We start from the raw sequence: 14,209 nt of genomic DNA, 5'->3' as shown, positions 1-14,209 counted from the left end.
ATTTAACTGATTGAAGACCTGGGCCTAATTTCATAGAGCCCCTTAAAGACACTGGACACTATTGGTAACTGTCAATGACCAGTCTTCCCACTTGCTGTATCACAATATATTCATAAAATATCAAACCTGTGAAAATTTGAGCTCAATTGGTCTTCGAAGTTGCGAGATAATAATGAAAGAAAAAACCACCCTTGTCACACGAAGTTGTGTGCTTTCAGATGCTTGATTACGAGACCTCAAGTTCTAAGCCGGAGGTCTTGAAATCAAATTCGTGGAAATTTATTTCGTTCTCGAAAACTACTCCACTTCAGAGGGAGCCGTTTCTCACAATGTTTTATACTACCAACCTCTCCCCATTACCAAGTAAGGTTTTGTGCTAATAATTATTTAAGCAGGAAATAGTACTTTACAATTGTTCTGCTAAGCAAAACAAAGCAGGATACCAGTCATGATGTACATGTTACGCCCTGTTTTGGCTGGCAATCCTATTCTGGTAAGCATAAGTTTGTTGTGCTTAGCTACTTTGTGTGCTTAAGCAGCTCTATGAAATTGGGTCCTTTTTGGCAAAACTACAACCCTGGTACTCGGATAATCTACCACGAAAATAACTAAAATAGAAAAACACTTTATGTTAAATTAAACATCAGGTGAACTCTACTAGAACTTAATCCCTCCATATTTTACATTTCATTTGCTTTAAGCATAACATAAATATAGTTTTTAAAATATAGTACGTGCAGATGAAGTTTTTTGTTTCATAGTAATAAGTAACCTATATTTCCAAATTGATTTCAGTGTATGACCAAAACTAATATTTACACAAATATTCTCAGTCCTCTTCTTATAGTTTTATCTTAAAAAAACTTTTCCTTGTGGAACGTATGTCAAGAAAATTCATTTCATTATTCTTCTAAACCAAGAAAGAAATTAATTTTGAATAATGCCTTATAATTTAGTACGCTACTACAATATTCATTTAATGTTTTGTTCTTTCCCAGCTCTCTATGGTTTATCTTATTCTCTCTCATTGTTCGTCTAAGATTGCAAACTTCTTATAATAGACGGATTGCAAATAAGGTCTCATCTTTGTTGAAAACAATGGAAAGAACCCTTCTGAATCCTTCATTTCAGCAAAGAGGATATTGGGCCAATCACGGTTGTTACATATGCAAACTAAGCTTGGGCGATAGCGATTTATTTTATTCACGATATATCGCCGACAATATATGGCGATATTCGATATAATCGCGATTAATTAAATTTGACATCATCAGTCTTCAAACTCCAAGTAAAAGTTGTAGAAGAGACAGTCATAGCATAAGAGAGGTGTTCTAATGACCTATTCTTCTGGTTTTACTCCAAACCCATGTGGTGCAAGATGTCTTAGCTTGCAAATACATCGCGATTATCGCGATATATCGCGATATATCGATATTTCGATTAAAACCAAATCCATCCGATATCGAAATCGTTTCCAAATAAATATCGCGATATTCAATAATATCGCGATATCGCCCAAGCTTAATGCAAACTTAAAGGAACACATTGCCTTGGACCAGTCGAGTTGGTATTTGAACAGCGTTTGTAACAGTTTGTTATAAAATGCAAATGGGTAGTAAAATGTTGTAAAGTAGATTACAATGATCCACACAAACATGCCTCGAAATTGCACGGTTTTCCTTTTACCTCGTCGACTAACACGGTCATCCATTTATGGGAGTCAAATTAAAAAATTTTGACCTTGAAACCACACAGTTTTGAGGCAAGTTTGGATCATTGTATTCAATTTTTAAAACATCTTTCCAACCATGCATTAAAAAAAAAAAAAAAACGGTTACAAACGCTTTTTATAGGCAAACTCGTGCGATCCAAGGCAACGTGTTCCTTTTAAAACAAGATTAAAGACACTGTTCTAGAATTGCAAAGGTTGTGGGTCCGAATCCCACCGGAGTAGTAACTCATTAATTTTTGCTCACAGAGCTCTGGTAAGTACTGGAGTATACAGTGCTAACAGTAAATGGGTAGAACCAAAAACTAATATTCTTTATCCTTGATGCAAAGTTCAATCTATTAGATTAAATCCCTTTATCAAAGACATTTACTTTAATAACCGTAAAAAATACAGTCCCCCAGTCCCGTTTACTTATCCAGCCTCTTACATTTAATACAGAGTATGATGTTTTCAGTCCGTCATCAATTGAATAATCAAACATAACTCAAACCAACATTCAGTGACTTACTTTACTTACATTTGATCAGGCCCCCCATGTTCCGTAAAATTAACCCAATAATGTCCAAATGTTGAAGTACATTCTTAACTGATATACCTCCACATCCAATACACAGAAGCAATTTTAAAGGAACATAAGGGGTTACGTGTATTTTTTGAAAATCATTTAGACACAACAAAACTCTATAAATTTAAGTGCTGAAAGCTTTACAATTGTATTTACAATAATTAAAGGGTCTGTGTACTATTTTCTAACACAAAACACAATGTCCACAGATTTACATTAAAGACACAGGGACACTATTGGACACTATTGGTAATTGTCAAAGGCTAGTCTTCTCACTTGGTGTATCTCAACATATGCATAAAATAACAAACCTGTTAAAATTTGAGCTCAATTGGTCATGGGAGTTGCGAGATAACTACTGTATGAAAGAAAAAACACCCTTGTCACACGAAGTTGTGTGCATTCAGATACATGTACTTGATTTCAAGACCTCAAATTCTAAACTTGAGGACTCAAAATCAACTTCGTGGAAAATTATTTCTTTCTTGAAAACTACGTCACTTCAGAGGGAACTGTTTCTCACAATGTTTTATACTATCAACCTCTCCCCATTACTCGTCACCAAGAAAAGTTTTATGCCAATTATTATTTTGAGTAATTACCAGTAGTGTCCACTGCCTTTAAAGGGAAGCTTTCTTCTATCATTATCTTCAAACCGTGTAAGTAAAATGTAAATCTGTGGAATTTCGAAAAAGTACCCAAATCCCCTATAACTGCATCTCCTGCATGCTCAAAGTCCTTGCCAAACCCAGCTCCTCGTGTCATTTCACACACAAAAACCCTTCATCTTCAAAACAAACTTCTCATGACAACAACTTTTAATTCAGAAAACGCCTTAAGGCCGAGTCACACTGCAGCATTAACAAAAACGATAACGATAACGACGCAAAGAGAGCGCATTCTATTGGTTGAATTGCTCCCCGCAGAATACGCCCACGCTTATTCAACCAATTGTTGGCGTGCATTTTCAACATTCTCGTTTTCGTTCTTGTTATCGAGCCTGTATGACCGGGCCTTTAGTCTTTGAAGAATGTCTTTAAACGCCAAGTCCCATCATTGAACTTTCCTTGAATAAATCAAAATCAAAGAACAACTTCAGTAGAGAGGGAGTGGCTAAGACTAAGAGTATAATTGCATCAAACTTATTAACAAGATAAAGAGATCTCCAAGCTAGCATATATACATTATCTCTAACTTGCAATGAAACAATCTTAATAAGACGCAAAAGGAGCCAGCATACCTGTAGGGATGCGATAGGCTGTTGAGAACAAAAAATGAACTCTGAGCGCAAAGCACGAAAGCAAGGAAGCTCGAAAACTTGCGAGCATGAAGCCCAATATTAATATTTATCTTTTGTTCTAAAAGCCCCACTCTGCAATCTGGGGCATTATTATATGGTTTTATCTTCATTTTTTTTTATGAATTTGATCCTTAAAAAAAACAATCTCATCCCTGTACCTGCAACTTTACTTTAGGACTTCATCTTCAAAAATAAAATCACTTATCAACAATTCTGTTGCATGTACCACAACCCCCATATGGTGTGACATCACAGTTTGCCAATAAACAACAGAGCCCAATTTTACAGAGCTGCTAAACAGCCGATTTTGTGCTTACTGTACAAATTCCATTTCATATTGCTGCTTACCGTAAGCACATGAAAATCCCATGCTCAGCTTCCTGTGCTTACTAATACTATATGAAAATGAACGACGTACTTGTAACAATGTAAAGCCATGTAGAACACGCAAGATGGCCGCCTAATTTTATTGCTAACTCATGAAATCCCCTTTATGCTTTTGAAGCAATTTTTTCTGCTACAGTTAGCATGGAATTGCTTCCATTAAGCAGCGCTATGAAACTGGGCCCAATAATGCTCTCAAGCAAACAATTAGTGAATACAGCAACAAAAATAAATTCAAGCTTTCTTCATATATTTTATGTCATGTACCTTCATGGACGTCTAGCAGCGAAATTTGCCCCCTCTCTAGAAGCTAACTCCGCCCCTCTCTCTGTAAAAACCAAGCCGACTCTGGTTATGTACTGAAGAGGACAAACCCAGAAATACGTCACATTCAATAGGAGTCTCGATGATAGTCAGGGTACTAGACGCTGCATTACTCAATGCCTGGTTCTGTTTCTGACGCCAGGAATTGATGGCTTGAATGTATGCTCCCTTGAAGGTATCAATCTAAGAAACAAGTAAAGAAACATCGTCAAAGAATAAGACAATGGAATAACTTATCTGAGTGTGTTGGTGTGGTCCAGGGTGTGGCTTGTCAATGTAAGCCAAGGGATATTACCATCAATCTAAGCCACCTAGTGACTTTTTTGTTTAATGCATCTTTTCAAAGATTGCGCCCCACATTTTTTAAATTACATGTACTAGCGGGCATCAGCATGGCAGTGAGTTAGTTCTTTGGTCGGTACGTTCATCCATGGTTCGTCAAAGCTTGTTAAAACTACACAACATGTACGATGCTGGTTTCAATTGAAGAAAAATGATAACATTTTACTGTATAATTCTACTGCATAAACGTAAGACTTCACGCGGTGATCGTCAAAAGAATTCAATCGTTAGCAGAAGGGCGCTCCAAAAGGTAAGACGCAACAATGTTTATGGGGTCTAAAAAGTCAGATAAAACGTGTCTTATCCGCAGGAAATTTAGGTACCCCCTTAACAGTCCATGCGGATGTATGGACTTGGGTATCATCCATCGGGAGCCTGGCTGGTAAAGCAGAAAGCACTATCTCCCCATTTTACCTGATAGTTCTCAGCTTCCCTAGTGTTGTTATGCTCCAGTGGGTGGCTTGTCAATGTTACCCATGGTATGGTGCCGCAAAATGGGTTCCAGCGTTCTGCGAATGATGGTTGTCGACCATGGCTCCAGATAACGCGCACACCAGTTCCATCTCGTGGGCTGTAAATAAATCATACAAACGACTTGGTTACATAAGTAGCTAATAACCAGTGCTATAGCCACAGTGGGCGCTGCTGCAAGGGGTCAACCAGTCAGGGTTTCAACAGTGTACAAGTATGGTTTTGAACAGCCAAGTTTTGACAGTTCAACAATTTTTGTGCAAATTATGCTGGTCAGAATATTTCACGTGTGTGTACAGACAACACTTTTTATTGCACTTGGCCGATTCCAAACAGAGGATTTGTAGACTATTAACTTTAATGTAACATTAAAAGTAAAACAACTGCCGAGATCTTTTTGTGTGGTGAGGGTTAACTCCACAAGACCGCAAGCTCAACATTTTTAAACATGAGAAAACTCTCTACAGTATTGTCTGTTTTATACCTACATGTATAAAGAACAAACACAACTTGATCTCATTTGTCTTTTTGAGTACAATAACGTAGGTCTAACAAAGTACTATGGATGATTAGAACTGATTATGGGTATTCAACATTTGAACATCTTTGCATTTTTAGTAAAGATAATCCCCAGCTTATAATATATCTTACCTAACCAGAGACTTCTCTGTGTATTAAGGAGAAGACACCAATCTGCCGAGCATCTACCAATCTGCCGAGTAGGTCTGGGCGACTAGTTTGATTAGTGTTGTAGTCGCAACTATTGATTGCTAAATTGAGTCTCGACCACCGTTTTCAACTACTCGATTAATCATGCTGCCACGACTACTACAAAAATAGTTGTGACTACTAACAAAATAGTCACGACTACTCAGGAAAACCATAATTTACTTACAAAACACAATCTGACATCAGTGACACAATCCTTCAATCCGTTCAACTTGAATTTTACTATATTGCGCCTGCGGCAAACATTGCTACAATGCATCTTTCGAATTAAAAAATTTGTCGCGACTACTGTGTTGTACTACTTGAAGTGCGACGAGTCGAGTAGAAAATTTCACTAGTCGCCCAGGCCTAAATGATACAATGTATTCTCTAACAGTCTCATTTACAAAGTCATACTTTTAGATCTTACATTACTAGAGACTTCTCTGGGTACGAGAAGACACCAATCTGCATAGTATTTACAACGACCTCGACGAGTTGAGTAGTAAATTGTACAAGTCGTCCAGGCCTAAATGATACGCTTGTATTCTCTTACAAACCCGGATACAAGGTTATACCTTAAGATCTTACCTGACTAGAGACTTCTCTGGGTACGAGAAGACACCAATCTGCAAAGTATTGACAGCGACATGATTGATACATTTGTATTCTCTCACAGACCCAGATAAAAAGTCATATACTTTAAGATCTTACCTGACTAGAGACTTCTCTGGGTATGAGAAGACACCAATCTGCATAGTATTGACAGCAACCTCGACGAGTTGAGTAGTAAATTTTACATGTCGTCCAGGCCTAAATGATACGCTTGTATTCTCTTACAAACCCGGATACAAGGTTATATGTACCTTAAGATCTTACCCTACTAGAGACTTCTCTGGGTACGAGAAGACACCAATCTGCGTAGTATTGACAGCGACATGATTGATACGTTTGTATTCTCTCACAGTTCCAGATACAAAGTCTTACTTTAAGATCTTACCTTACTAGAGACTTCTCTGGGTACGAGAAGACACCAATCTGCGTAGTACTGACAGCGACATGATTGTTACGTTTGTATTCTCTCACAGACCCAGAAAAAAAGTATTAAGATCTTACCTTACTAGAGACTTCTCTGGGTACGAGAAGACACCAATCTGCATAGTATTGACAGCGACATGATTGATACGTTTGTATTCTCTCACAGTTCCAGATACAAAGTCATACTTGATGAGCAGGAAGCTGTTATCGGTCAAGATGGCCAGACGCTCCTTCTCATGATCCCAATGGTCAATCCTAAACACACATCAAATCAAGCCATGGTCAGATTGCATCCGTTTGGTCTTTTAACTGTTAGTAGCGCATTCGCAGTTGCAGGAAATATGAACCCGGCTTTCCGTATCAAAATTGTACATCTATGTCACTTTGATACTTTCAATGTATAAAGCCCGGTTCATATTTTCATGCACTGCATATATACAATTTGATATGTATACAGCCCGGTTCATATTTTCTACGAATGTCATTGCGATACAAATTTTGACTTCACGAATTCGCACTGAATAACTCACATCAGTTGACTTGTGCTCCACTCTTGCAAAAACATTCGCTGTGAAAACAGCCCTGTGACGTCAACATTTATTTATTAATTTATTCCTTCAGGCTTTAAAAACATCAAAAAAACACAGCAACAATAACAGAAAATGTAGGATTTAAAAACATTCGGAAAACAATGAGGGACGTAACAAAAAAACAATAAATGGACAGAAGCATAGGGATTGCCTAAATTAACTTCGCATTCGCAGAAAGTATGAACCAGGCTTAAGACTACATCCAAGTCATGGAATTCTGGCTAAGCGCTGTGGCTAAGGCTAGAGTTTTTGGGCATATAGTGTCAACATTGAAAATGTAGGCCTTTTTAAGGCCTGGAATTTCATCTTTGGAAGGGCAAGGAAGGTCATTTTCATTTTGCAAAGGGCTCGTCCATTGGAAAATCTTTAAGTCTTGATCGCAAACTTTTGAAAGGGCAAGGCCTGCATTTTTACAATGTAGCACTCTGGACACTTGTACGTACTATGTACATGTAGTAACTATCAAAGCTATCATTTTGGACATGGCTTAAAGTCATTGGACACTTGGTGAAAGACTTCTCTAGAAATATTATTCCATGAAATGCTTTACTTTTTGAGAAAACATTAAAACAATTATCAATTCTCGATATATCTGTATATCGGAATTACGGATTTATTTTAAACACATGTCATGACACGGCGAAACGTGCAGAAACAAGGGTGGGTTTTCCTATTATTTTCTCCCGACTCCGATGACCGATTGAGACTAAATTTTCACAGGTTTGTTATTTTATACATATAAGTTGTGATACACGAAGTGTGGGCCTTTGGACAATACTGTTTATCGAAACTGTCCAATGGCTTTAAGCCTCCTCTGCGTTTTCACAAAGAGACAAATTGATCCCAAATTCTGTACAAATGCTTGAAACATTCACTGCTGTCTTGTCACTAACTTTCAGAACTAGCACATGTACTCAAATGAACAGCAAATAGATTTGCCCTTATGGACAATGCAGAAAATTTGAGAACATGGGGTAATTTTGAAACCCTAGATAAAGACAGATGAAACAGATGAAACTTACTCTGTTAACAGCCACACTCCCAGGACCTGTCCATCCAATTGCTCAACAATTGTAGCCTTTTTGCATTCAAGAACAGCCTCTTCAAGACGCCCAACCTGCATAGAAAAACAATAAACAAACAAACAAATCAAATCAACAATACTAAACAACCCCCACCTGGGAAAATATTATTTGTAAGACACTGGATTTGAAAATGATTTCGTAGACACTTAAAGCACAGGGCCAAAACAGTGCCGTGCCGTGAGGTTGTAAGGTTATACTTACATAGACCCCCCCCCCAGAGAACCCCCACAAACTCCACATAAAGTACCCTACAGGCCAGATACTTCACCGAGGCAACGAAGGCGATTACCTCTGTTGCCCCTTGTCATTGCCTTGGTGCCCTTGAAATGCTCAAGTAGTACTTTACAATTTCCTCATAGGGTGCCTTTTGCCAAAGAGAAAATGTCTTGGTGCCCTTGCCCTTTCAAAAACGATACATACAGCCCTGACCCTAGGATGGCAATCTCTAAGTGAAAGGCCACACGTACACCCTTAGTTTATAATAGTTTAACTTTTAAACTGCCTCCCACTTAATGCTAGTCAGGCCTGATACTTCACGGAGGCAACGGAGGCGATTGCCTCCGTTGCCCCTTGTCATTGCCTTGGTGCCCTTGCCCTTTCAAAAACGAAGCATACAGCCCTGACCCTAGGATGGCAATCTCTAAGTGAAAGGCCACACGTACACCCTTAGTTTATAATAGTTTAACTTTTAAACTGCCTCCCACTTAATGCTAGTTGTTTCACAAGCCCTACATGTACGTGTCTACAGTTATTCATACAAGACCAGGGGTCGATTTCACAAAGAGTTAGGACTAGTCCCAAATTAGGAGGACATATTAAAAAACATACGGCTAGTCCTAAAGTTAGGACGAGTGACTCACCCTAACTCGAGATTAGACTAGTCTTTACTCGTTGTGGAATCCACCCCTGATCTGTTTCCCATGGGAATCTTGTACCCCCTTTAACTAAGTCTAATTCTTGTAAATGTAAATTTGTACTCAAAATGTCCCCTGCCTCCAACTTCAGCCAATTATAAATGCCAGTATAAATGTTTAATCAATCAACAATAATGTGTTTTCCCTGTATACACTACATGTACAATGCTTTATTGTTTGTCTAATATTTGTTTGCCTTTACTTTTTATCTTGCATGCTTACGAGGTCCAGATTTTAATAGTTTTTAAATTGTTTGTATACCTTTAATTTTCTTTCTAGTGTTTTTATTGTAACTATATTTTTAAATGTTTTAAAGGCAGTGGACACTATTGGTAATTGTCAAAGACTAGCCTTCACAGTTGGTGTTTCTCAACATATGCATAAAATAAGTAACCTGTGAAAATTTGAGCTCAATCGGTCATCAAAGTTGCGAGATAATAATGAAAGAAAAAATCACACTTGTCACACGAAGTTGTGTGCGTTTAGATGGTTGATTTCGAGACCTCAAGTTCTAAACTTGAGGTCATGAAATCAAATTCGTGGAAAATTGCTTCTTTTTCTAAAACTATGGCACTTCCATTACTCATCACCAAGATAGGTTTTATGCTAATAACTATTTTGAGTAATTACCAATAGTGTCCACTGCCTTTAATGGATGTTTTATTATTGGATAAATACAACTAATAGCAAGGGTGCCTATAAAAGTGTTGGCGATAAAAAAAATTATGCTGGTCAGGGTATTTCATGTGTGTGCAGTCAACACTTTTTATTGCACTTGGCTATTTATGCTAATGCACATTGTAACAGTACAACGATTCGTTGTAAACTGTTCATACAGTACATGTATGCATGCATTCTAAATTGACAATCCTGTTAAAATGATTCAGTTGCTCGTCAACAAAATCCAAAAATTATGACCAGCATTCTGTCTGCACAAAACATGTTCAGTCTAGAAAACGTGTTTTGGGCAGACAGAATGCTGGTAAATATTTTAGTATGCAAAATTGATGGACACCTAGCGTCCGTCCGTCAAAGTCATTATTTTACAGACATCAACATCATCTCTGTTGTCTGTCTATTCAAAACATTTGTAAATCGTTCATAACGTATTATCAAAGTAAAAACAATGTTAAACACACTGAATATGTTGTGCATACATTGAGTGTGACGATGTCAAATGGAGATACTTTTAATCAAATTTAGAAAACCATTATTGAGTTATGTATGCTAATGAGTATGGTGATGATGTTGTACATGACCTTGTAGATGCACCCACTATAATGCACTATCCACTGATCCAATAACGAATCTATACAACAATGTGAACAGCTGGTCCCACAAACATCATCTATACATGTATACACACGTACAAAGTGGGTTTTGTTTTTAATGTAAAGCGTACGTGTTAGGCATGTTAGGACTAGTTGTACATGTAGTACAGTGTATTGTACAGTACGTACACATTACAAAAATCCACAAACAGTAAAAGTGGACAGGGAATGACTTCGTCCAGCATTTTTAAACAAACTGCAGCAAAAATGTACACTGTTCTTATTTTGTGTACGATGATTTTTTAATCATGATTTTTTAATAGCAATTGAAACAATTTGTGTAGCATTGCTCTACTATACAAGGGAAATCGTTCACTGGTGGAATGCAATAGGAGCTTTAAAGAAAACACAAAATAAAAACCCCAGTAAAGTGGATGAGCACTGTATATATTGTATTTAACCATGGATGAAGGGTTTAACTGTGTCAGGGTTGTCCACAGGGTAAAATTTTGTACGGGCGCTAAACCAATCCTGCACTATTGTTAAATATTGCGCAAACCATTCCTGCACTGTTTTCAAATTGCGCAAATTATTCCATATCCATCGGCATATTGCGCACACTACTCCTGTACTATTGGTACATTGCGCAAACTATTCATGCTCAATTAGATAAACCAAAATAAAAAAATACCTCCATGATTACACAAACCATTCCTGCACGATCGGCAGTTGCACAAACTATTCCTACAAGACCGACTGATTGAACAAACAATTTTGCACAAATCATTTCAGAACGGACAAAACCCTTTTATGCACGATTACCCCCAAAAAAATTGAGTTTCAGACTTACGTCCGGGTATTTTTTCGATCTCTGATCGGTCTCCTCATACCACGTAAAATTGATTTTAAGTCTGAGAGTGTGGTAACCCCCGTAGATTTTCTACCACGCTCGAAATAATATGCTCTAATGATGGATCATCGGATGTTAATTCATGAGAGGGCACTGTTTCAGCCAATAATATATCAGGGCGACTTAACTGCACGATTCACAGACTTGGAACCAAGTCTAAACACCACGCTGTTGTCAAATGGTAGTCAGGATGCCCTGCGACACAGAGAAAAATGCATGCGTAGTAGCCGTTACGAAATTGCCAAGATCTGGGTACCAGTCTTTGCACACTATTATTGTATACAGAGGTAGTTGATACAGGCATCGCACGGTGGTTTGTGTTTGTCGTGAAGTGTTTTTCAATTTGTTTTGTCCGGGCGCGATATTTTTTGTCCGGGCGCACGACGATTTTGTCCGGGCGCGCCTTTTTTTGTCCGGGCGCTTTTGGTATTTTGAGAATTATGTCCGGGCGCAGCGCCCGCACAAAACCGCATGTGGAGAACCCTGTGTGTGATTAAAGGAACACGTTGCCTTGGATCGGTCAAGTTGGTCTTTGAATAGCGTTTGTCACCTTTGTTATAAAATGCATATTGTTAGAAAGATGTTTTTAAAAGTAGAATACAATGATCCACACAAATTTGCCTCGAAATTGTGTGGTTCTCGTTTACTTTGGTAACTAACACGGTCGGCCATTTATGGTTGACTCCCATGACTCCTAATTGTGTTAGTCGACGAGGTAAAGGAAAATCATCCAATTTCGAGTAATACTTGTGTGGATTACAATATTCTACTTTTAAAATATCTTTCTAATCAACTGCATTTTAAAACAAACGGTTACAAACGCTTTTCAAATACCAACTCGACCAATTGAAACACATTACTTAACATAGCAATATCAAGCTTTTCAAACGAAAAATTATTAGGGGGTCTGAAACAGGGTTAATTTTTACCAGAAGTTTTAAATGGGTGTTTTCAGCAGTCTGTAGAGAGAAAAGGGACTGAGATACCTTTGATTTGAAGCCACATTTTGAGGTTTTTCTTTTTATATGGGTGACTGTCACCTGGTCACCCTTGGTTATTGTAGGTATAAATTGACAACTACAGTTGTATTTTTTTGGAAAGGCATATGAAAACAGATTACAAAATGCAAGTACTCTTTGTCGCAAGTCGTGGTCATTGACACTGACACTGAAGGAAGGGGTGGAAATGCCCACTTTAGGTAACTTTGGAGTTGGAATTTTTTTTTTTTATACAATGTTATTGTTTATTTCACATGATGAATATTGCAGATCGGATCTGGTTGGGAGGGGGTTGCATTTAAAGGCACTAGACACCTTTGGTAGTTGTCAAAGACCAGTCTTATCACTTGGTGTATCTCAACATATGAATAAAATAACAAACCTGTAAAAATTTGAACTCAATTGGTCGTCGAAGTTGCGAGATAATAATGGAAGAAAAAACACCATTGTCACATGAAGTTGTGTGCTTTCAGATGCTTGATTTCGGGACCTCAAACTCTAATTCTGAGAGGTCTCGAAATCAAATTCAAATAATATTTAGGTGGAAAATCACTTCTTTCTCAAAAACTACGTTACTTCAGAGTGGGCGAAGCCCTCGGGCCATTCGTACCAAGGAATGGCGCGCACCTCAGGCATTATCCTATACATATTGTACTTGTTGTAGAAAACAAACGTAAACGCCTAAATTCTGTCAACACATTTTCATTTGGTAAGTTTAAAAAAAAGAAATATCCCCTTGCCCACAAAGAAAAAACGGGAACAACTTTTCCAATTTTCACGTTCAGTTCACGCACGGTCGTGACGGTATGAATGATATGACATGACTGAGTCTTACTCGGAAAAGTTTCCGTATGGCGCCACCACTTTTTCATTCGAAATAAAATAATATAGTATCTAATTTACCTGATTGATATATCCCTTTTTGTAAAAATTATTGAAAAAGTGGTGGCGCCATGCGGAAAGTTATCCTCTTACTCCCCCGCTGAGCTGAGAAATGACAGAAAAACACCTGCTGAGCTGAGTCAGTGTTGTAAAAAAAATGCTAAATTTAAAATTAAAATTAATACTACAAGTTTTAGCAAAACAATATTTTTACGTGAAAAACAAACAGTCAACATTTTCATATCCAAAACTAACACATTCAACAAACAAATGACTTCCAGAAATGTATAAGTCCAAGAACCAACCTTTGAAGCGTAAAACCCACTTTGCACCCCGAGTGTTAGCGGCGCGCTCTGCGGTCGGCCCCTCACGAAATTCCCGTTGGTTGTGCCATTGGAAACTGCAGTTGGAACATTGGTTGCTGAACGGTTGTCATCTGCCAATAAGTTGCCAGTTTCGATACTATTTAAGGACAAAGTACCACCTCTGTATGCAACTTCAGGCGTTGAACCATCGTCGAGATTATCTTCAATGCTAGTATTTGTATTTGCTGGATTGTTGTCTGTCATTTTGACGAGAAAGTATGCTTTTCAGCGAAAACAAAATTCAGTCCAGTTATGTTTGTGAAATTTGGCTCCACGAAATCACGAGATAAATTGTTGTCTGGTTTCCTGCACTTGTTATTTGATTTTTAA

General features: G+C 37.9%; 1 protein-coding gene across 2 annotated transcripts; it reads right to left on the bottom strand.

Moving 5' to 3' along the window:
• Positions 1-3,245: 3,245 nt before the first annotated feature.
• Positions 3,246-14,162, bottom strand: LOC117302740 (tumor protein p63-regulated gene 1-like protein). 2 transcript variants are annotated; one of them, XM_033786751.1, is made up of 6 exons: positions 13,820-14,162; positions 8,477-8,571; positions 6,943-7,119; positions 5,062-5,218; positions 4,249-4,488; positions 3,246-3,363 (listed from the first exon to the last, which is right to left on the bottom strand). In XM_033786751.1, the coding sequence occupies exons 1-5, from the start codon at positions 14,081-14,083 to the stop codon at positions 4,285-4,287; spliced, it is 897 nt and encodes a 298-aa protein (XP_033642642.1). In that variant the 5' UTR covers positions 14,084-14,162; the 3' UTR covers positions 3,246-3,363; positions 4,249-4,284. The 2 variants fall into 2 exon arrangements, with proteins under 2 accessions (XP_033642642.1, XP_033642641.1); XM_033786750.1 differs by having other exon boundaries at positions 3,246-4,488.
• Positions 14,163-14,209: the final 47 nt, after the last annotated feature.

Source organism: Asterias rubens, chromosome 18 (assembly GCF_902459465.1).
Source record: "Asterias rubens chromosome 18, eAstRub1.3, whole genome shotgun sequence".
NCBI lineage: Eukaryota > Metazoa > Echinodermata > Asteroidea > Forcipulatida > Asteriidae > Asterias > Asterias rubens.
The sequence above is the reverse complement of the archived record's forward strand: the minus strand, read 5'-3'. Positions and strand labels throughout refer to the sequence as shown.